The sequence below is a fragment of the Piliocolobus tephrosceles genome, chromosome 14 (genome assembly GCF_002776525.5).
Source record: "Piliocolobus tephrosceles isolate RC106 chromosome 14, ASM277652v3, whole genome shotgun sequence".
In the NCBI taxonomy this organism is placed as follows: Eukaryota; Metazoa; Chordata; class Mammalia; order Primates; family Cercopithecidae; genus Piliocolobus; species Piliocolobus tephrosceles.
The window spans coordinates 109,395,525-109,419,782 of NC_045447.1; the positions used below are offsets into that span (position 1 = coordinate 109,395,525).

General features: G+C 45.0%; 1 protein-coding gene across 2 annotated transcripts in view; it reads right to left on the minus strand.

The window, feature by feature from the left end:
* The window catches only part of HABP4 (hyaluronan binding protein 4), a 41,148-nt gene that overhangs the window by 10,813 nt on the left and 6,077 nt on the right, over nucleotides 1-24,258 (minus strand). Inside the window, exons 3-7 of one of the 2 annotated variants that reach the window (XM_023185268.1) lie at nucleotides 16,346-16,507; nucleotides 16,066-16,134; nucleotides 10,099-10,182; nucleotides 7,522-7,667; nucleotides 5,672-5,798 (exon numbers count right to left, since the gene is read on the minus strand). In XM_023185268.1, the coding sequence (XP_023041036.1) occupies nucleotides 5,680-5,798; nucleotides 7,522-7,667; nucleotides 10,099-10,182; nucleotides 16,066-16,134; nucleotides 16,346-16,507 (580 nt within the window). In that variant the 3' untranslated portion in view covers nucleotides 5,672-5,679. Of the gene's footprint in view, nucleotides 1-5,671; nucleotides 5,799-7,521; nucleotides 7,668-10,098; nucleotides 10,183-16,065; nucleotides 16,135-16,345; nucleotides 16,508-24,258 lie in introns of those variants that run through there. The other variant, XM_023185267.1, reaches the window with a different exon arrangement.

Here is a 24,258-nt window from a genome sequence, read left to right on the forward strand (position 1 = left end):
CTTTGCTGTGTTTGGAAATTTTCAGAATAAAATGCTGGAAAAATACCAATATCAAAACAGAGATCTCAAATATATATTGGCAAAAATATTGGAAGATACTAAGACACCGGAACAGCAAATCAATGGAGCCACCCAAACCGATCCAGAAGAACTTGGTGAAAAGCTATAGTATAGCAGCTGAGAAAGGAATGAGGACTGCCTCCATACACTGCCATGGAGCACCTTCCAGAGTGAACGAGAAAAGCAAGGAGGGGTGTGCAGTACCTTGGAGACCACACAAATACACATGCCTAGCACAGACAGATAGAGAGGTTCTTTTTGTTGTTTGTTTCTGAGACAGGGTCTCCCTCTGTCACCCAGGCTGGAGTGCGGTGGCGTGATCTCTGCTCACTGCAACCTCTGCCTCCTGGGCTCAAGGGACCCTCTCACTTCAGCCCTCAGAGTAGCTGGGACTACTATAGGCACGCGCCACCATACCGGCTAATTTTTGTATTTTTTGTAGAGATGGGGTGGGGGAGGGTCTCACTGGTTGCCTAGGCTGGTCTCAAACTAAGCTCAAGCAATTCACCCACCTTGGCCTCCCACAGTGCTGGGACTGCAGACATGAGCCACCACACTGGGCCATTTTTTTTTTAATTGGAATGTAAGCCAGGAAAAAAACAGGGATAAAAGCTATTTGAAAATACCATGTTTTGGTTGGGCGTGGTGGCTCATGTCTGTAATCCCAGCACTTTGGGAGGCCGAGGCCAGTTGATCACTTGAGGTCAGGAATTCGACAAAGGCCTGGCCAACATGGTGAAATCCCATCTCTCCTAAAAATGCAAAAATTAGCTGGGCATGGTGGCAGACACCTGTAATCCCAGCTACTCAGGAAGCTGAGGCAGGAGAATCGCTTGAACCCGGGAGGCAGAGGTTGCAGTGAACTGAGATTGCACCATTGCACTCCAGCCTGAGCAAGAGTGAAACTCCATTTTAAAAAGAAAAAAAAAACATCATGTTTTTCAGACTGAACTTTGGAAACATGTAAATATTTTACATAATTATAAAACAGATTTAAATTAAAATTCAATCTCTAAAATTTGAAAGTAAAATGAATCAAAGTAACCTAAATGTTTATGAAACTGGTGATATAACCATCAAGAGAAACTATTTCAAATGATTTTGAAATACAAATTTGGTTACTCATCTCCCTCCTCGACATAGCTTTTCAGTAACTGTGTTACTGAAGGTAGTGTTGGTAATGCTGTGACTGTTTTATGTGCAACGAATGATTAGCACAATGTTACTCAGAACTAGAATTTTCAGTATGTAAGAAAAGGAGAAACAAGCATTCTAGGTAAAAATCCCGTATTGCAGGCCGGGCGCGGTGGCTCACGCTTGTAATCCCGGCACTTTGGAAGGCCGAGGTGGGCGGATCACGAGGTCAGGAGATTGAGACCATCCTGGCTAACATGGTGAAACCCCATCTCTACTAAAAAAAATACAAAAAATTAGCCGGTCGTGGTAGCAGGGGCCTGTAGTCCCAGCTATACTCGGGAGCTGAGGCAGGAGAATGGCATGAACCCGGGAGGCGGAGCTTGCAGCGAGCCAAGATCGCGCCACAGCACTCCAGCCTGGGCGACAGAGCGAGACTCCACCTCAAAAAAAAAAAAAAAAAAAAAAAATCCCGTATTGCAACTTTGAATTGGAAATATTGAATGAACTCATATTCTCTTCTAATGTGTGTGTGTCTATTTCCCAGCTCTGTCCACCCAAATGCCCTGGAAACAATCAAGTACCTGGTGGCAGTGGTTCTTTATCAAAGCAGGTTTACTAAAGAAGAAATACAGATGGGAAATACCACGCAAAAAATGTTCAACACTGTTAGTCATTAGGGAAATGCAAATTAAAACCACAATGAGGCTAGACACGGTGGCCCACAGCTGTAATTTCAGCCCTCCAGGAGGCCGAGGTGGCACTTGAGGCCAGGAGTTGGAGACTAGCCTGGGTACCAAAGCGAGACCCCATCTCTACAAAAAAGTAAAAAATTAGCTGGGCATGGTGGCGCTTGCCACTCAGGAGGCTGAGGTGGGAGGATCATTTGAGCCCAGGAATTCGAGGTTACAGTGAGCTGTGATCACACCACTGTACTCTAGCCTGGGTGACAGAGCAAGACCTTGTCTCTAAAAAAAAAGAAAAAAACAAATGATGACCAAAAAACCCATAATGAGCTATATACCTATTAAAATGACTGGAAGTTGTAAAAACTGACCATACCACGTACTGGCAAGGAGGTAGGAGAAGTAAACTCTCACTTACTGTTGGTGAGAAAGTAACAACAGTACAACCCTTTTGGAAAAGAGTTCAGCAGCTTCTTACAAAGTGAAATATACGCATACCATTTGGTCCAACCATTCCACTCCTAGGTATGTACCCAGGAGAAATGGAAGTGTATATTCATATCACTTGTATATTAAAATGTTCAGGCCGGTCACGGTGGCTCACACCTGTCATCCCAGCACTTTGGGAGGCCGAGGAGGGCGAATCACAAGGTCAGGAGTTTGAGACCAGCCTGGCCAACATGGTGAAACTCCGTCTCTACTAAAAATACAAAAAATTAGCTGGGTGTAGTGGCGGGTGCCTGTAATCCCAGCTACTCGGGAGGCTGAGGCAGGAGAATCACTTGAACCTGGGAGGCAGAGCTTGCAGTGAGCCAAGATCGCACCACTGCACTCCAGCCAGGGTGACAGATTGAGACTCTGTCTCAAAGAAAAAAAAAAGTTCATAGCAGCTTTATAGCAAAAACTGGAGACCACCCAATGATCACCACCAGGTAAACAGATAAATGGTGGTCTACCTGTATAACAGACTACTACTCCACAATGAAAAGGAATGAACTGATACAAATCACACAGGAAGTATGCTCGGAGAAAGAATACAGACCAAAAAAGAATACGAGCTGCATGATTCCATTTATATAAAATTACAGCAACTGCAAAGTAATCTGTAGTGACAGAAAGTAGATCACTGGTTGCCAGGGGGAAATGGGGCAAGAGAGAGGGCCTACAAAAGAACGCTAGGAAATGTTGTGGGGCGATGGCTGTGCTCATGATTTTGCTCATTGTGATACTTTCACAAGTGTACACATATATCAAAGCTTGTAAACCTGTACATGCTAAATATGTGCCATTTATTGGATGTGAACTATATCTCAAAGCTGTTTTAAAAACAGACAAGAGACTAACCAATTGACATGTATATTTCAATATTGTTTCAAATGAATTATCTTTCTAAAAAAAGTTTTGAGACAATCAGGGAAACTGAAGAAATGTCTTGGTATTAATGATATCAAGGATATTAAAAAAATTTTAATGGAGTAATAGTATTCCAGTTATGTTATTAAAAAAGAGTAGTAGGTATAACACTGTGAAACATTTATGAGTGGCATATAATACCCTGGGGGAGGCAGAAGTTGGCAGAAATATGCATGAAACAGGGATGGCCATGATTTGGTAACAGTTTAAGCTGAACAACTTACTTACAAGTTCTTTATACTACTCAATTTGTATAATTTTCCATAATATAAATTTTTAATACAGAGCTAAAAATAAATATTAAGGAATCATAATCTTCTTTAACCTACTTTGATATAATTTTAAAAATCAACAGAACTGAATGCTATAAATTTGGTAATTCTTTCATACTTAAGATGACCTAATAAAACTTCATGAATTCCAGAAAATTCAGTTCTAGAAAGAATAGATTTTACATTAAGGCCAAAGTAGTACTTGTTATTAACACACTTTGCTTATTTTAAAGGACATCGTATCTAAACAAAGAACTAGATCAAAAAAGTACAAGTTATATATTAAATGCAAGCTTGAAGCTGTGTGTAGACACATAAAGCATCTAGTGAAATTCAGATTAGTTACAAGTTACAGCCTCCTTCGGCAGTATCTGCCTGAAGCTGTTGACTGGAATGCACCTCGTTCAAGAATAAAGGCATGGATGCCCCATATCCCCCCTTGCTTATCAGCTGCAGTTTCAACAAGCCACATCAAAAGCAGCATAATATCACCAAGGACAGGCTCCTTAACCCGATTCCCTACCCACTAAAGGTTATGAGCAAACACACACGGTGACAATCCTGTGACACATACCCCATTTCCCATTTGATTGGTTCTGAGTACAGTTTTACTGGCAGTTTCCGCAATGACTCAATATTCAACAGGAAGAGATGCATCCTTCGATTCCAGGAAGGGCTCATGCAGGTGTATTTCTAACAACCAAGAGCCTCATAACTGCTATTGTTTTAACACCCCCATTTTTGAGTAATTCAAAGACCTTCACAGTCCTTGGTTTATTATACATAACTTTTGGGAGGGAATTTTCTATAAAAGTGACTTATGGATATAAGGTAGTCAAATCTATGGTAATGTGACTAATGCTAGATACACATTGGATAGTTATATGTTTGTGTCTCAACATGTGAAATTACAGAAATCACACTGCTTTAACCACCGTTCCCTTTATCTAGAAACGAATGAGACTAGTTGACACTGTACGCTCACCATGTGCCGATGCTATTCACAATGCTTTATATGAATTATTTCATGACATCAATAGTTAGATATAATTAATATCCCATTTTACAGATAAGAATACCGAGGCTGAGAGAGGCCACATAGCGAGCAAACAAACAGAAGAGGCAAGTTCCAATCCTGTCATTGCGTTTCCAAAGCCTACACTCAACCTCTGTGCTCCACCGAGATGCAGGGAATAAGGGGGCAGAGAAGTATACCTAGATGGAAAACAGTCATGATACGTGCAGGGCAAAGATACAAAACGTCGATTCAGATGTCCATATTTCCATCCATGCAATACCTTTTCACCTGAATATATGAAAGCGTGCAGTGAATCAAAGAAAGCATGTTCCAGAAATAAAGCTTTACTAATTGGATATTTAACTGGGACAAGTGAATTTAACCTAAAAAGTAAGAAAATCTTCATTGTTTCAGCAAATACACTAGGAAACCAATTACAATAAAAAATAATTTGTTGCAGATAGTTTGTATTACTGCTTCCTCACAGTTTCTTTTAACAAAGTATTTTTCAGGAAGGATGGGAGTTGATGTTCCATATTCCTGAGTCGGGAAATGCTCAGAGATCCCAGCAGCTCTTACCTTCCCCTCTCCCGAGTTACCAGCAGGTGTTCTGAACAGCACTTTTTGCTGTTCCTGCCACTCGCTAGAGGAGCATGAATGTCTGTGCATCTGCCCAGTTCACATTCCGGCTCTGCACGTGAGCCAGGTGACAGGTATTCAGCCTCTGTCCCAGTGTCAGAATAACAGTAGCTCCTCCTTCATGGAGTGGCAAAGAACTGAATGCATTAAGACATGGAAGCATTTATAGCAGTTCTTGGCAAACAGCAAATGCTCCAAAAATGTTAGAGTTACTCTTTTTCTTTTTTTCTTTTTCTTTTTTTGAGACGGAGTCTCACTCTATAGCCCAGGCTGGAGTGCAGTGGCACCATCTTGGCTCACTGCAAGCTCCACCTTCTGAGTTCACGCCATTCTCCTGCCTCAGCCTCCTGAGTAGCTGGGACTACAGGTGCCCACCACCACGCCCAGCTAATTTTTTCTATTTTTAGTAGAGACGAGGTTTCACCATGTTAGCCAGGATGGCCTCGATCTCCTGACCTCATGATCCGCCCGTCTCGGCCTCCCAAAGTGCTGGGATTACAGGTGTCAGCCACCGCGCCTGGTCAATGTTAGAGTTATTCTTAAAATACAAGGAGTCATCACAGGTATCGTCGGACACTAGAACACCATGCGACAAGGAACAGTTAGTACTTCTGTAATGAAAGGAAGAAGACGGAAGTATGGAAGGGCACTGCACATATAATTATCAGTAACATACGTCCTATTTGAGGAAAATGGAAGTACACTTTAGGTTGTGTGTTTGAACATAAGTGAGAGTACATTAGATTCATCTGCCAGGACGTTCTAGAACTGAGAGGTACACTGAACGTACATTCAGGCTAAATGCCAGAAGCCAGAGTGCAAAATCAACACTCAAACAGGCCTGAGACCAGAGAGCATCGCTATCACTCAATGTGTTTCTCGGATACCAGCCCAACTTTTAGAGTCTCAAAAAATTGTAACTGTATTATTAGAAATGTTAGTAATAATGTTAAAATTTGACAAGGCAATGCAGAAAAAAGAATGTCTCAGCACGGTCACCCAACACCTGCATTGCACTTGCAATCCCAAATAGAGGCTCACTTTCCCCGCAGCAGTCAGCAGAAAAGAGAGACAGATTTTCCAGCTAGCTCTCCTGGGATACTGCAGACAGAAAGTCAACAAGCTTTATTTTCTTTCAGAGTGACTAAATATTTTTGTCTAATATTATGAATGCTAGAGTATCTCAATCAATTCTATAGATTAGAACAATACTATAATTTACTCTCTATTATTCTGTCTTATATTACCTGAATTTGTATAAATGTTTATTGGCTCAAAAAGGATATAATGTTCTCCTGAAGGTATCCAGTTAACTTTCTCAACATTCATATAAACTGTTCATCGAGTTCCTTAGTTAGCTCACTGTCTAAATATTCATATTAACTGTTAATCCTATTTCTTTAATGAAACACATTTCTTGTTTTGAATAATACATTGAAATTGTTTTGAATCGTAAATTAACAGCTTTCACAATCATCAATCACTGTGGCCTTTCGCTCTTGCAATAAGTAACAATAATAATAGCAGATGATATTAATAAAGCACTAGCTACATGCCAGGCATCACTCTAGGACACGGAGACACACACACACACACACACACACACACAATCTTTACAAGACCCCTATAATGTAGGGACGTTATTATTCCCATTTTACAGATGAAGAGAACTGAGCCACTGAAAAAGAGAAATTAAATAACTTGCCCAACTAGTAAGTGGCAGAGCTGGGATTTCAACTCATCACACCGGTTCAACGTCTGTGCTCTTAACCACTAGACACCCTGCCTTTTGGCAGCCGGAGAATGAGTAAGAGAGAGACAGGTAAAGAGTAAAGGGGGTTTGGGAAAACAGAGAAACAGCAGTTGTGAGGGCTGTATGGCAAGTGTGAGGGCTGGGGCAGGGTAAAACTATGTCTGAGAACACGAAATAAAGGCCTCATGGTGAACCCAGAGACGGCACAGGAATATCTGAACCTGAGGGTTTTGCAGGGGCCAGACCACACAGGACTCTGCAGGTCAGGACAGGGGACAGAAAAAGGACAGGAAGACATCAGGGCGTCTTATGCAAGGGGTGGGGGCGTGACAATCCGAACGCGGTGTGAACACCACTTTGGCGTAGAAGGTGAGGATGCAGGGAGCCCTGTGAGGGGCCCCAGCGGTGGCCCAGATAACAATGGCTTAGACAATGCTGGTGAGTGGTGATGCTCAGTTTCTAGGGGTACAATCGCCAGAGCAGAGGGAAGGACTGGGTTTTGGAAAGAGGAGGGTCAAGAAGACAGAAGTTCCAAGGATGACTCACAGGTTTCTGGTTTGTACAGCTGGATGGAAACACCGAGTGAGGACCGGAGGTGTAGGGGGGAGTCAGCCCAGTCTTGGTCAGGCTGGGCACAGCAGCATCTGGAATGTCCCAGGGGAAGCATCCAGCAGGCAGATGGACCCACAGGCCTGGTGCCACGTTGAAGGTTGGAGCCAGAGACACATTCCAGAGTTAGCATGTAAAGGACAATTTAAGCCACCGAAGTGCCTAAGATCCTATAAAGAAACTCTACAGAAAGAGAAGGCCTAAGGCAGGGCCCTGAAGGCCTTAACGTTTTAAAAGACCAGAAAGACAAGGTTGAGCCTGCAAAGGAGATGCTGAGAAGTCGAAGGAAAACCAGAAGAGCAGAGTGATCACAGAAACCAACAGGAGAGCACGTTTACGAAGAAATCAATAAAGTCAAACGCTTCTGAGAGGCCAAGAAAGACGCAGACTGCAGCATCCATTAGATCCGGAGACATGGTGACTGTTTCAGAAGGGCAACGAGGACAGAAGCCAGGCCTGGCTAAAGTGAGCAAAAAGCGGAGGGGAGGAAGTGAAGTAGGCCACACACAACTCTGAAAGAGGCGGCTGACGGAGAACGTGGGGTCCGGAGGACACTTACACAGGAGAGACTGAGCATGTTTAACTGCTGACTGGAAGACTAGGGTTGGGAGGAAGGAGATGAATATACCAAAAAAGGAAGGAGCTGACTGACAGTGTGAAGTTTTCATGAAGTCAGTAGGAGAGAGGATCCGAAGCGTGCAGAGGTCAGAGGGGGGATGGCACTCCGATGGTCCCCATGAGGGAAGGAGCCCAGGGGGTGTGCAGGTGCAGCAGGAGCCCAGGGGGTGTGCGGGTGTAGCAGGCTTGTATCTTTGGGACTGGGAGGATGAGGAAGTTCCCACCTGATGGCTCCTCATCACTCTGTGAGATAGAAGGAAACGCTGCATCCAAAAAATGGAAGAGGGGGCCGGGCGCGGTGGCTCAAGCCTGTAATCCCAGCACTTTGGGAGGCCGAGACGGGCGGATCACGAGGTCAGGAGATCGAGACCATCCTGGCTAACACGGTGAAACTCCGTCTCTACTAAAAAATACAAAAAACTAGCTGGGCACGGTGGCGGGCGCCTGTAGTCCCAGCTACTCGGGAGGCTGAGGCAGGAGAATGGTATAAACCCGGGAGGCGGAGCTTGCAGTGAGCTGAGATCCGGCCACTGCACTCCAGCCTGGGCGACAGAGCAAGACTCTGCCTCAAAAAAAAAAAAAAAAAAAAATGGAAGAGGACGATGGGGGAAGGGTACGGTGGGAGGCAGTGCCAGGGTTTTGAGGAGAAATTAAAACAGTCATTAGAGAAGGGGGGAGAAAAAGAGTGAACCCAAGAACCGGGGATCGCCAAGGCCTGGTTTCAGAACATCGGTGACCGGGAATTGACGGGGTTCTAACCGGGCCACGATGTGACTTGTATTGCTTAGCTTGTGGAACAGGCAGAGAGAAGGCAGATGGTGGAGTCACCCAGGAGGGGTTTTGCTAGCAAGTTACAGCAGAAAGTCCAAAGGGCCAGGGAGTTGAAGGTGCATGGGTATTTAAGAACTTGGAGGCCAGGCGCAGTGGCTCATGCCTGTAATCCCAGCACTTTGGGAGACTGAGATGGGTGGATCACTAGAGGTTGGGAGTTCGAGACCAGCCTGGTCAACATGGAGAAACCCCATCTCCATTAAAAATACAAAGTGAGCCGGGCGTGGTGGCGCACGCCTGTAATCCCAGCTACTCAGGAGGCTGAGGAGAAGAATTGCTTGAACCTGGGAGGCAGAGGTTGCAGTGAGCCAAGATCACGCCAGCCTGGCAACAAGAGCGAAACTCAGTATCGAAAAAAAAAAAAAAAAAGCAGAAAAACAGAACTTGGAGGGTGCTGGAGACGGAGCCAGGATCTAAGCTACACAATGAAGAGGGAGGGTGGACTGGGAGAGCGCAGAGGGGACCAGGCACTAGAGGTCCATATGCGAGTCAGGCTACTCCAAGTCAAGGAGTTTAACAAGCTGCTGTAAAAGAGCTTGTAGGCAGAGGACAGAATGCCTAACTTTCACCAATTATCACTGATACTCATTAGGTTATTTGAACTAATTATTAATTAGTTTGATCACCAGTCATTAATACATTAAGGTCAGCCCTCCGTGATAGGATGAGGGGTTGAGATTCCTAGTCTGTGAAGAGCTCTTAGAAATCATCAAGAAAGGCCAGGTGTGGTGGCTCACCTGTAATCCCAGCACTTTGGGAGGCTGAAGAGGGTGGATCATTTGAGGTCAGGAGTTCGAGACCAGCCTGGCCAACATGGTGAAACCCCATCTCTACTAAAAATGCAAACGTTAGCTGGGTGAGGTGGCACACGCCTATAGTGCCAACTACTCAGGAGGCTGAGACAGGAGAATCGCTTGAACCCAGGAAGTGGAGGTTGCAGTGAGCCAAGATCGTGCCACTGCACTCCAGCCTGGGCGACAGAGCGAGATTCCATCTCAAAAAAAAGGAAGGAAATCATTAAGAAGAGAACCAACACCACAATAGGGAATGAATGAAACGCCCTACTTGGCTGGAGACTCCTCTTCTGGGGCGCCCTGGGCCTCCTCCACCACCGTGGGTTCCTCCATCAGTGCAGTCGGCTCCACGTCACTGAAAAACAGAAAGACCCTCTCCAGTCACACAAATACGTTCACACCAATGCCTTTGCTTGTTTAAGATGGAGAAAACATTGTTTTCTGTTTTGTTTTGGTTTTTTTGGTTGGTTGGTTGTTTTTCTGAGACTGAGTCTCATTCTGTCACCCAGGCTGGAGTGCAGTGGTGCAATCTCAGCTCACTGCAACCTCCCTCCCAGGTTCAAGAGATTCTCCTCCCTCAGCCTCCTGAGTAGCTGGGATTACAGGTATCCACCACCATGCCCAGCTAATTTTTTTGTGTGTTTTTGGTAGAGACAGGGTTTCACCATGTTGGCCAGGCTGGTTTCGAACTTCTAACCTCAAGTGATTCACCCACCTCGACTTCCCAAAGTGCTGGGGTTACAGGTGTGAGTCGCCGTGCCTGGCCTATTGAGGGCTTTAAAAGTAAGTTTTTTTTTAAAAAAAGTAACCATAAATTGAACTACAATAACAGAAAAAGACTTTTTCAATTTAAATAATGATTAAATTCTCAACTCCAAGCTACTATAATCAATTTTTTAAAAACTCACTCTTTTTAAAACAAAACGTGAATAATTAACTTTTATTTTTTAAAATGAAGGTTCCAGGCCGGCAGGGTGGCTCTCACCTGTGATCCTAGCACGTTGGGAGGCCAAGGCGGGTGGGTCACTTAAGGCCAGGAGTTTGACACCAGCTTGGCCAACATGGTGAAACCCCATCTCTACTAAAAATACAAAAATTAGCCAGGCGTGGTGGCGGGAGTGCAGTGGCACCATCACAGCTCACTGTGGTCTCGACCTCCCGGGCTTAAGGGAACTTCCCACCTCAGCCTCTGGAGTAGCTGGGACTACAGGCACACACCACCATGTCCGGCTAAACACACCACCATGTCCGGCTGATTTTTTGTATTTTTTGTAGAGATGGGATTTCACTTTGCTCCTCAGGCTGGACTTGAACTCCTAGACTCCAGTGATCCACCTGCCTCAGCCTCCCTAAGTGCTAGGATTACAGGCATGAACCACAAAAAAACTGAGTATTTCTTAAACTTCAGCAATTAGCTGATTTTACAGAAAAGAAAAATCACAGATGTCCCCCCCATGTTGACCTAAATTATTTTATAAATGAATATAAAATATTGTGCCTATAACTCTTATAGAACCCTATGATCAAAACTGAAAGACAATTAAGTTTCAAAATTAGCCGCAATTAATTTGGCAGGTTCTGCTATTTTGCTGAAAGTAAATCAGCTGGGCACGGTGGCTCACGCCTGTAATCTCAGCACTTTGGGAGGCCGAGGCGGGCAGATCACGAGGTCAGGGGATTGAGACCATCCTGGCCAACATAATGAAACACCATCTCTACTAAAAATACAAAAGTGGCCGGGCGCGGTGGCTCAAGCCTGTAATCCCAGCACTTTGGGAGGCCGAGACGGGCGGATCACGAGGTCAGAAGATCAAGACCATCCTGGCTAACACGGTGAAACCCCGTCTCTACTAAAAATACTAAAAAAAAACTAGCCGGATGAGGTGGCAGGGGCCTGTAGTCCTAGCTACTCGGGAGGCTGAGGCAGGAGAATGGCGTGAACCCCGGAGGCGGAGCTTGCAGTGAGCTGAGATCCGGCCACTGCACTCCACTTGCAGCAAGCTGAGATCCAGCCACTGCACTCCAGCCTGGGCGACAGAGCAAGACTCCGTCTCAAAAAAAAAAAAAAAAAAAAAAAATACAAAAATTAGCTGGGCGTGGTAGCACGTGCCTGCAGTCCCAGCTACTTGGGCGGCTGAGGCAGGAAAATCGTTTGAACCCGGGAGGCGGAGGTTGCAGGGAGCCGAGATCGTGCCACTGCACTCCAGCCTGGCAATAGAGTGAGACTCCGTCTCAAAAACAAAAAGGTAAATCACCAATGTTGGATTTATCAGAAGAAAGATATAACCCCAAGGCCCATGTCTATATTTGACTTCAGTTGTACTGGTGCAGAAAATCCCTATTTGTGCACATATGTTCCATAAAATGATGTTACACACTTCAAGGCTTTGTTACCTAGTTCAAATTTAATCAGACCTCACACTTAATCAAATCTCTGACAACAAACAGATTTTCATCAAATGTTGCTTTGAGAACAAATAAAACTGTCTTGTTCTTCACAATAAAAGTTGAAAGGCAGCATTATTGAAAACTGCATTCATGGGTGTCTATTGCAATTTTAACAATAATATCTGATACACTTGTTAAATTATTGCAGATGGAAAAATTCTATTTCAGCACAGATCAATAGAAAAAATTCTATTTTAGCGCTGTCAAACTGTTGAAGAAAAGCATTATTACTGAAATGGCGCAGTCATACCAGTTTGAAGGCATTTTGTCCTTAAACCCAGTTATTGCTGTCAGTGTCTTCAAATAGGAATACTAAACTACTGCAAAGCCCTTACACCTTTAATACACGGCGAAGCACTTGGGCTTTGCCAGCCACAAACCGTTACTTACTGTGTTAGGCTCACCTCCACTTTCTTCTCACTAATCTAAAGTAGCACATAACTCCTTCGCACTGCATCATTTTCATGACCTCAAGCTGATTTATTAAGAAATAAATTTCTTACTCCATTTATTAAGAAATGTACGAAGTAAATGTATAAATAAAATTTATCTCTATTTATTAAGAAATTAGTCTTATTCTAAGAAAAGCTTTCCATTACAAATTCTAACCACCTAAGAGCTTTGACTAGCTGGGTCTGGTGGCTTACGCCTATAGTCTTAGCTCTTTGGGAGCCAAGGCAGGTGAACTGCTTGAGCCCAGAAGTTTGACACCAGCCTGAGAAACATGGCAGACCTGCATCTCTACTAAAAATACAAAAAAGGCCGGGCACGGTGGTTCATGTCTGTAATCCCAGCACTTTGGGAGGCTGAGGCAGGCGGATCATGAGGTCAGGAGATTGAGACCATCCTGGCTAACACGGTGAAACCCCATCTCTACCAAAAATACAAAAAAAAAAAAAATTAGCTGGGCATGGTTGCATGCACCTGTAGTCCCAGCTACTAGGGAAGCTGAGGCAGGAGAATCACTTGAACCCGGGAGGGAGAGGTTGCAGTGAGTCGAGATCATGCCACTGCACTCCATCCTGGGCAACAGAGTGAGACTCTGTCTCCAAAAAAAAAAAAAATGCTGGGTGTGGTGGCGTGTGCCTGTAGTGCTAGCTACTCGGGAAGCTGAGGTGGAAGAACCAACTGAGCCTGGGGTTTCAAGGTTATGGTAAAGCCAAGACTGAGCCCCCATACTCCAGCATAGGCAACAGAGCCAGACCCTGACTTAGAGAGAAAGAGGGAAAAAAAAAAGAGCTTTGACTTTGTAACTCACAAACCAATCCAAAATGAGTGCCATGGGGCACATGTCATTTTAACAATGAGACATGCCAGCCTGCCAGGGGCACAAGTGGTCACCTCTTAACATTACAAGGCCAAGGCTGGCGCTCCAGGATAAGTAACCACTTAGAGCCAAAACGATTTTAAGCTCAAAGGCAAACTGAAATGAAGTGGTAGTATTAGATAAGGTGGTAAATCAGATGATTAAGAAAGAAGGTGCCCAAGGCGGGCATGGGAGCTCACGCCTATAATCCCAGCACTTTGGGAGGCTGAGGCAGGTGGATCACCTGAGGTCAGGAGTTTGAGACCAGCCTGGCCAACATGGTGAAACTGCATCTCTACTAAAAATACAAAAAGTAACCAGGTGTAGTGGCGGGCACCTATAATCCCAGCTATTCGGGAAGCTAAGGCAGGAGAATCGCTTGAACCTGGGAGGTGGAAGTTGCAGTGAGCCGAGATCACACCACTGCACACCAGCCTGGGTGACAGAGTGAGACTCTGTCTCAAAAAAAAAAAAAAAAAGAAAGAAAGAAAGGAAGGAAAAAGAAAAAGAAAGAAGGTGCCTATATTACTTTTTAAAATATATTATCAAAATAAAATAAAACAAAATGAAAAGATCTGTCATCAAGATCCTGCAGAATCCCAGATAGAGAAACACTCAACAAGTTTCTCTTCTTTTCAAGGAGAACACAAATGAGCAATGATAGTAAATCCAACATTGTTACATTTGATATTAGTTTATACATTTGTCTTTAAGGACAACAATTTAAGAAAAATAAGTTCCTGTAAAAAGCTTATATTCTGACCAGGCATGGTAGCTCACGCCTGTAATCCCAGCACTTTGGGAGGCCGAGGCGGGCAGATCACCTGAGGTCAGGAGTTCGAGACCAGCCTAACCAATGTTGTGAAACCCAGTCTTTACTAAAAATACAAAAATTAGCCAGGCATGGCGTGCACCTGTAGTCCCAGCTACCTGGGAGGCTGAGGCAGGAGAACCGCTTGAACCTGGGCGGTGGAGGTTGCAGTGGGCCGAGATCACGCCATTGCACTCCAGCCTGGGTGACAGAGCAAGACTCCGTCTCAAAAAAAAAAAGCTTATATTCTTCAAAGTGGAAGCCTGGATCCCCTCAAGCCTTTGCGCTAGTGGGAAGCCTGCCCTGTAGCACTGCTCACACTGCACTGCCTGCCGCAGGCCCTACCTCTTCTGCAGACACCCGGAAGGCATCATCCCTCCAGCTGTGAAATAAAACAGAGCAGAACCATGTATCTAACTAGCAAAACTGGCGCACATCTAAGGCACCATGAAGCCTCCGAGAAATGTCCAACTTGAGCCTCAGGTGAAACCTGTCACTAAGCTTCAATCTACAAATGATTTTATAAAATGAAGATGTGTCAAGGATCCACAAGAACTGTGAAAGGTAAAAACATATAGAATATCCAGGAAGTTAAAAAGCATCTCAGGCTGGATGTGGCGGCTCATGCCTGTAATCCTAGCACTTTGGGAGGCTGAGGCAGGAGGACTGCCTGATCCCAGGAGTTCGAGACCAGCGTGGGCAACATAGTGAGATCCTGTCTCTATTTTAAAAAATAATAAAATTAAACAAAACAAAAAACCTTTTTTTTGGCCGGGCACGGTGGCTCAAGCCTGTAATCCCAGCACTTTGGGAGGCCGAGACAGGTGGATCACGAAGTCAGGAGATCGAGACCATCCTGGCTAACACGGTGAAACCCCGTCTCTACTAAAAACTACAAAAACTAGCCGGGCGTGGTGGCCGGCGCCTGTAGTCCCAGCTACTCGGGAGGCTGAGGCAGGAGAATGGCGTGAACCCAGTAGGCGGAGCTTGCAGTGAGCTGAGATCCGGCCACTGTACTCCAGCCTGGGTGACAGCAAGACTCCGTTTCAAAATAAAAAAAAACCTTTTTTTTTGTTTTTTTGAGATGCTGAGTGACAGATGCTCTGTCACCCGGGCTGGAGAGCAGTGGTGCCATCTCAGCTCACGGCAACCTCCACCTCCCAGGTTCAAGCAACTCTTCCGCCTCAGCCTCCTGGGTAGCTGGGACTACAGGCACCCACCACCATGCTCAGCTAGTTTTTGTATTTTTAGTAGAAATGGGGTTTCACCATGTTCGCCAGGCTGGTCTCAAACGCCTGACCTCAAATGATCCACCCGCCTTGGCCTCCCAAAGTACTGGGATTACAGGCGTGAGCCACTGTGTGCAGCCAACAAAAAGCATTTTGAGTCATGTGCAAATGTACAGTGCCATATGTTTGAGGCATCAGCAAATACATGGTCATCTGTCACAAATTTGTTTGGCTACAGAATTTTAAAAACAGTTTAAATCTAACTGCAACACAGCAAACCTGTTTTAAAAAGTTATCTCACTAAACAAAAGCCTAAAATCAGTCTCTACTTAGGGGCACACAGGTATAAAGCACAACACGGAAGACATCACTTTCAAGAAAAGCAAAGATCCAGAGATTTCCACTTAATTGCAGGTTCTCAGCGGGCACACACTTACGCCGTACCTGGTATCTTTGCCTGATCCCCAGGTTCGAACTCCACATCCACCCATGTTGTCTTCAGTTCTGACTGCTCTGTGGAAAGAGAGAATAGTCCCGTAAACCAGAAGCTAGTCTCTGGTCAATCTCCGCATCAGAAAGAGTGGTTCATGAAAATCCCAGGATCAGCTTCTCACAGGAATAACAGCACAGTACTACAAAGTTAACTAAATATTAACACAGAATAGATTCATACCATGTGCTGCCAACATCTTCAAGTAAAAATAGCATTTACAAAGAAACTTACATTTTGTCATTCCCACTGTATCTTTCAAATTCTCGCTTTCCTCTCTGGTCAAAAGCATCAAAAACTCTGTTCCCGGGGCCACCTCTGCCTCTGCCGCGCATACCCCCTCTCGGGCCTCCACGTCCTCTCAGCGGTCTGTCTCGATCAAACCTATCACCTGGTCTAGGAAGAAATGGATATAATAAAAACTGGTACATTAAAGGTCTAAGGTCTCCTCCGGAAAAAAATTCTAAAAGCAAATCATGGTGATAATATACTGGAAAGAATGGTGGCTCGAATCATAAGTTAATAGTGAACCTTTAGTGAGCACACACTATAGACTATATACCGGCATTGTTCTGAGCACTTTGCATATAGTAATTGGATGCTCGCAGACAAATCTTTAATATACAATTATTGCCTACAGATGAGGAAATGGAGGCACAGAGCAGGCTAAGTGGTGGGGCCAGCCCGTGAGAGGCGGGTGCTAGACAGGCCCTAGTACTGATCCGAGTGGGGCATATCCCTTTCTCTTTCTGGACCTAGTTTCCTTACTCAAAGAATAAGGATGTTAGACAAATAAACTCTGAAGTCCATTCCTGTTCTAATATAAATCTTTAAGTTAAATTTGGAATGTTTTGTATAAGAAAAATGGTTAAACTTCAAATTATGCCCCTTCCCAAATCTCCCTCCTAAACACACAACCAGCCAGTGTTGGACTGTGAAAACCGTAACCTGCCTTCCACCTCATTACTGCAGATAAACGGCTAAGGGCAGCTGAAGAGCTCTCTGTTAAACCCAATAGCAACTTTTGTCTTCATGTCCTTTGACCCCAGTGTCACATACACTGCTGGCCACTAATCTTCCTGACTCTTCTGGCTTCTCTTTTTCTGCCTGCCCTTAGAAAATTATTTTTAGAATAGGTAATACCCAAACATGGTACAAAACTCACACCGTTCCTCAGCCACGCAATTCCACTTCTCAGAGGCAGCCAATTCAAGATTCAGAGAACAGAAAAGTTCCCCGCCTGCCTCTCGTGCCTAACCATTTGTCTTGGTGCTCTCCACGGACACCCATCTGTCCTCATCCTTGTTGGCCTCCCACTTTCCTTTGGTCTGTTTTAGGAGAACCCTACTTTAGATTTCTTTTTTTGAGGCAGGGCCGTGTTCTGTTGCCCAGGCTGGCGTGCAGTGGCAGGATCTCGGCTCATGCCACATCCACCTGGCCTCCACGCGAACGCTAACTGGCCCTGTGTCTCTCATCTGATTGCAGGACATGAAGCCAGTTACTTCCTAGACATCTGCACCTGGACATCCCCGGGTCAGGCACATACATGCCCAACACGGAGCCCTTATTCCTCCTGTGATCCCCAACTCACAACATGAGCAAGAGTCCAAGCCACCCCTCCCTTTTCTTCCTCTGCCACATCAGAGCCTGGAGCCAGGACCTGATTGCTCACCCACTCCTCCCTGCACCGTTGCTGGTCACCATCACTCTTTCTGAGGACTTGTCTCTCCTTCACTAAGCTCTAAGCTCTTTTTCACCATTGTAACACTAGTTTAATAAGATAAATGTTTTCTAATTTGGCAAGGCTTTTAAAAATATTTAAAATCACAAGAAATTACTTATTTAATAGAGGTCCTGGCATCAAGAAACCTAGTGGCATTAGTAGCTCAAACACCAGCACTAGAGGTATGTTACAATCTACTTTTGTGGCTAAAGTGTTACATTAAGAAGCCACTAGGCCGGGTGCGGTGGCTCACGCCTATAATCCCAGCACTTTGGGAGGCCGAGGCAGGCGGATCATGAGGTCAGCAGATTGAGACCATCCTGGCCAACACGGTGAAACCCCGTCTCTACTAAAAATACAAAAAATTAGCCGCGCATGGTGGCGGGTGCCTGTAGTCTCAGCTCCTTGGGAGGCTGAGGCAGGAGAATGGTGGGAACCCGGGAGGTGGAGCTTGCAGTGAGCCGAGATCGCGCCACTGCACTCCAGCCTGGGCGACAGAGCGAGACTCCATCTCGGGGGAAAAGAAAAAAAAGAAGCCGCTATACAATAGTGGGTAAAAAAATACAAAACTCACAATCTTCCTCACTCAAAAAATAAATACAGAAGTACCGATCATTAATGTTATACCAGTCTCTTATAAGAAACACCAACCTCAATACATTCTCCAAGTTGGCTTTTCTGTCTCCCACTTCCTCTAACCAAAAATAGAAATCTTTGCAAAACCTGACTCTTGATTCTAAACTATAGCAAATATTTAAAGCAGGCTGGTCTCGGTGGCTCACGCCTGTAATCCCAGCACTTTGGGAGGCCAAAGACGGGCAGATCACTTGAGGTCAGGAGTTTGAGACCAGCCTGGCCAATATGGTGAGACCCCAACTCTACTAAAAAATACAGAAATTAGCCAGGCTTGGTGGCAGACACCTGTAATCCCAGCTAGTTGGGGAGCTGCAGCAGGAGAATCACTTGAACCCGAGAGGCGGAGGTTGCAGTGAGCCGAGATGGCACCACTGCACTCCAGCCTGGGCGACAAAGCGCGACCTTGTCTTAAAAAAAAAAAAAAGAAAACCTAAAGCAGGCTGGGAGTGGCGGCTCATGACTGTAATCCCAGCACTTTGGGAGGCCAACGCAGTTGGATCACTTGGGCCCAGGAGTTCGAGACTACCTTGGGCAACACAGCAAAACCCCATCTCTCCTAAAAAATATAAAAATTAGCCAGCCATGGTGGAGCATGCCTGTAATCTCAGCTACTCAGGAGGCTGAGATGGGAGGATTACTTGAGCCCAGGAGTACAGTGAGCCGAGATCCTGCCACTGCACTCCAGCCTGGGAAACAGAGCAACACCCTGCCTCAAAAAAAGAAATCTAAAGTACGGTTCTAAAACAAACAAGAGAAAAGTAACAGTAATTTTTGTTTTGTTTTGTTTTTTAAAGACAGTATCTCACCCTGTTGTCCAAGCCGGAGTACAGTGGCCCACTCACTGCTCACTGCAGCCTTGACCTCCAGGGCTCAAACAATCTTCCCATGTCAGTCCCCAACCAGCTGAGACGACAAGCGTGTGCCACCACACTCGGCTAATTTTTGCACGTTTTGTAGAGATGCGGGTTTCACCATGTCACCCAGGCTGGTCTAAAATTACTGGGTTCAAGAGATCCGCCTGCTTAGGCCTCCCAAAGTGCTAGGATTATGGGTATGAGCCACTGTGCCCAGCCAACAGTAAATTTTTTTTTTTTTTGAGACAGAGTCTCGTTCTGTCTCCCAGGCTGAAGTGAAGTGGTGCAATCTTGGCTCACTGCAGCCTCGGCCTCCTCAGTGGTTGAGATCACAGTCGTGTGCCACCATGCCTGGCAAATTTTTTTTTTTTTTTTTTTTTTTTAGAGACAGAGTCTCGCCTGTCACACAGGTTGGAGTGACGTGGCGCAATCTTGGCTCACTGCAACCTCCACTTCCTGGGTTTAAGCGATTCTCCTGCCTCAGCCTCCACACTAGCTGGGATTATAGGTGTGTGCCACCACACCTAGTTAACTGTGTATTTTTAGTAGAGACATGGTTTCACCATGTTGGCCAGGCTGGAATCGAATTCCTGAGCACAGGTGATCTGCCTGCCTCTGTCTCCCAAAGTGCTGGGATTCCAGGTGTGAGCCACTGTGCCCAACCTATAAATTCTTTTTTTTTTTTTTTGAGACAGAATCTCGCTATGTCACACAGGCTAGAGTGCAGTGGTGTGATCTCAGCTCACTGCAATCTCTGCCTCCTGGGTTCAAGCAATTCTCCTGCCTCAGCCTCCCGAGTAGCTGGGATTACAGGCGCACCCCACTAATTTTTGAATTTTTAATAGAGGCAGGGTTTCACTATGTTGGCCAGGCTGGTCTTGAACTCCTGACCTCAGGTGATCTCCCTGCCTCAGCCTACCCAAAGTGCTGGGATTACAGGCGTGAGCCACCGCATCACTGACAGCATCTCTTATAGCACTTTCCCCAAGCTTGAATATGCTAAACTGCAATTTGATATTTGCTTATCTGAGAGTGAAAAAGGGTGTCACCTTGAGTTTCTTTGATACCTACACAAGTCTATTGGACAGAATTATAGAATCTTCATAATCTCGAAAGATTATCTAAATTCAGCCCTCTCCATTTTTCAATGAGGAAACAGACCCACAGTTTCAGCAATGTGTGCAGTAGTCTTGTCACAGCCAGCTGACATGAACTTCTGTTCTGCTGAGGCAGAGCACGTGTTTTCTTCCCAAGGAAGCAACGTCATAAACGGTGCTGGGATTAACGGGCATGTCTCCGCCCCCGAGATCTGCTATATCACGTGGAGCACATAATCTGGCAGTAAACTACTGTTTTTAATGCAGTAGGAATTTTTCCTTAGGCTCCAAATGAACTTAATTGAACTCTTAGAACACAGACTATTAGGAGATTAGTCTGCCTCTGTCTAGATGAATTTTGGCTCTTCCTTTCTGTAGTTTATTGGTCATTTAAAATCAATTCCTGTTCTGAAAAAAAAAATCCCTCCGATGTTGACCCTCCCCCCATTATTAACACGCTTTAAACAAATTGTGGTAAAATATACATACCATAACATTGACCATTTTAATCATTTTTAAGTGTTCAGTTCTGTGGCATTAAGTACCTTCACATTGTTGTGCAACTATCATCGCCATCCTTCTCCAGAACTTTTTATGTTTTCTTTTTTTTTTTTTTTATTGAGACAGAGTCTGGCTCTGTCGCCCAGGCTGGAGCGCAGTGGCCGGATCTCAGCTCACTGCAAGCTCCACCTCCCAGGTTTACACCTTTCTCCTGCCTCAGACTCCCAAGTAGCTGGGACTACAGGTGCCCGCCACTTCGCCCAGCTAGTTTTTTGTATTTTTTAGTAGAGACGGGGTTTCACCGTATTAGCCAGGATGGTCTCGATCTCCTGACCTCGTGATCCGCTCGTCTCGGCCTCCCAAAGTGCTGGGATTACAGGCGTGAGCCACCGCGCCCGGCCACTTTTTATGTTTTCAAAATGAAACTTGGTATCCAAACTGGACTCCTCATTCATAACTCCATGGGCTCCAGGCTTCCCACGTGTGAAACAAGCGTCGTGTCTACTTGCTAGGATTGTTGTAAGACAGTGAATCACAGGTGTATAAAGCAGGATATTTTCCTTCATTTGCTTGTCAGAAATAAAACTTTCTATGTTTCATTTATTAAGAGTATTATTTAAGAAACTAAGAAAATGTTTTCTGATATCAAGATTCAAATTTCCTCGAAAGTGAAAATTCCCTACATATCTGTACTGTGACGCACCGAGAACACATTACTTCTGTGGCATTCTTGCCAAAAGTGCGCAATCTCGTTCCATGAGGAAACATCAGAAAAACTCAAAATCTGAGACATGTTATAAAATAACTGGCCCATACTCTTCAAAATGCCAAATTCATAAAGACAAAGAAAGGCTAAAGAGCTGTTCCTAATTAAAGATAACTAAATACAATGCATTTGCCTGGAGTGGATCCTGAACCAGAAATGTTTTCTCTTTTGTTAAAAGACATCACGGGACAATTGGTGAAATCTGAGTAAAGTCTGTAGACTAGTAATTGAGACAATTAGATAACAGCATCGTATTCATTTTAATGAGTTTGAAAATTGTATCACGTTGTTAGGAAATGCATTTAAAGTATTTAGGAGTAAGGGGACATTCCTACACCGTATTCTCAAATAACAAGAAAAGGCTGTGTGGTGCGGTGGGGCATGGAGGATAAAGCAAATGCGGTAAAAAGTTAGTGTGTGGGGAGTCTTGAAGGGCAGATGGAAATTCTTTGTATAATTCTTAAAACTCTTCTGCAATTCTGAACTTATTTAAATTAAAAAAAACCCCTCCATAATTCTATATCCCACCTTACTCTTCCATATACATATTATTTCACTTAATAGCTAGCTTTTCATGTCACGTATAAAGATCTATTTTATCCTTTTTAAAGACTACAGGGCCGGGCGCGGTGGCTCACGCCTGTAATCCCAGCACTTTGGGAGGCCGAGGCCGGCGGATCATAAGGTCAGGAGATCGAGACCATCCTGGCTAACACGGTGAAACCCCGTCTCTACTAAAATTACAAAAAAATTAGCCGGGCGCGGTGGCGGGCCCCTGTAGTCCCAGCTACTCAGGAGGCTGAGGCAGGAGAATGGCATGATCCTGGGAGGCGGAGCTTGCAGTGAGCCGAGACCGCGCCACTGCACTCCACCCAGGGGGACAGAGCGAGACTCCATCTCAAAAAAAAAAGACTACATAGTCTTGCTACGAAAAAGGGGGAAACATGGGTTTGTGCAAGTCAACTATAATTTCTTCGTTTCCACAGAATCCCTAAAGTGAGGGGAAAATAAATGCCCAAATGCTTCCAAAAATCAGCAGCTCTGCTCCAGGAAGCTTTGCAGAAGCAAGTAGACTGTACTTACTACACAGCAGATCTGGAGTAATCACCAAAAAAGGGGCAAAATTAAGCCTTTCTGTAAGTTTCTCCCTCCAACATAGTTGCAGATAGACCATATCAATGTCTTGAATGTGTAACTTCTAGGTGAACAGTTCTGCGTGAGTCATCACCTGCTCAGCCCACCCAGGCTAAGTTACTCTCTGCTGGACTATTGCTTGTTTTGTTTGTAATAGGCCCTATAGTATAGTTTTACAAAGCCACGCTTTTTGGTTAAAACTTGTAGCCAGGGCCGGGCGCGGTGGCTCAAGCCTGTAATCCCAGCACTTTGGGAGGCCGAGACGGGCAGATCACGAGGTCAGGAGATCGAGACCATCCTGGCTAACACGGTGAAACCCCGTCTCTACTAAAAAATACAAAAGACTAGCCGGGCGAGGTGGCGGCGCCTGTAGTCCCAGCTACTCGGGAGGCTGAGGCAGGAGAATGGCGGGAACCCGGGAGGCGGAGCTTGCAGTGAGCTGAGATCCGGCCACTGCACTCCAGCCCGGGCGACAGAGCGAGACTCCGTCTCAAAAAAAAAAAAAAAACAAAAACAAAAAAAACTTGCAGCCAGAATCCAAAATAGAATGGAATTAGCAGTCAAGAAGCAGAAAGAGTTTGGAAAAATGGCTCCCCTTGACATTTCACTGTTCACGATTCTAGCCTTCCTTAGCCTGTTTAATTTTCCTTGAAATGTGATTCACTAGTTGTTTCTGTTTAACATAAACAGGTTAAATGATTAAACAAAGGCTCTAAGCAGCAAGTACCCACCCTGCTAGTGCCAAGCATAAGACCCAATCCCTCCCTGTGCTCAGGTGGAGTGCAGCGGCCACCACACTGTCGCATCACTCGGCAGCCACGCAACACTCCACCAGCCCACGACTTCGGGCCGTGTTAGAGGACTTCGGAGAGCAGCCGTGCCCGCCAGAAATTGGTATTACACATCACAACAGAGTCTTCTTCAAATTTCACCACGGCAGCCTACTGACCTGACCGTGGAGCCAGGAACTGACTTCAATCCATTGAGCAGTCGAAATCGGTAATGCGAAATCAAAAACCATGATTCTATCCCTAGTCCAAAATTGTATCTCTAATCTACAGCTTCAAAACAAAACTTTACCAGTTCAACACACTCCTGTGTAATTTCTTTTTAAGAGTGCTCTTCAGTTACCAATAAGCAATTCATTTTTAATTGTATAATCATTTCCTGAACCAAGGCATAAAGGAAAAAGGAAGATCCTTCTCATCATCTAAGGTAAAATGAATTGCACATAAATTAGTAAAACATGCCCAGGACTGATACCACAAAAAGCAGTAGCCAGTAGAAAGTAGCATTTTCTGGACCAGGCACGGTGGCCCACTCCTGTAATCCCAGCACTTTGGAAGGCCAAGGCGGGCGGATCACCTGAGGTTAGGAGTTCAAGACCAGCCTGACCAATACGGAGAAACCCCGTCTCTACTAAAAATACAAAATTC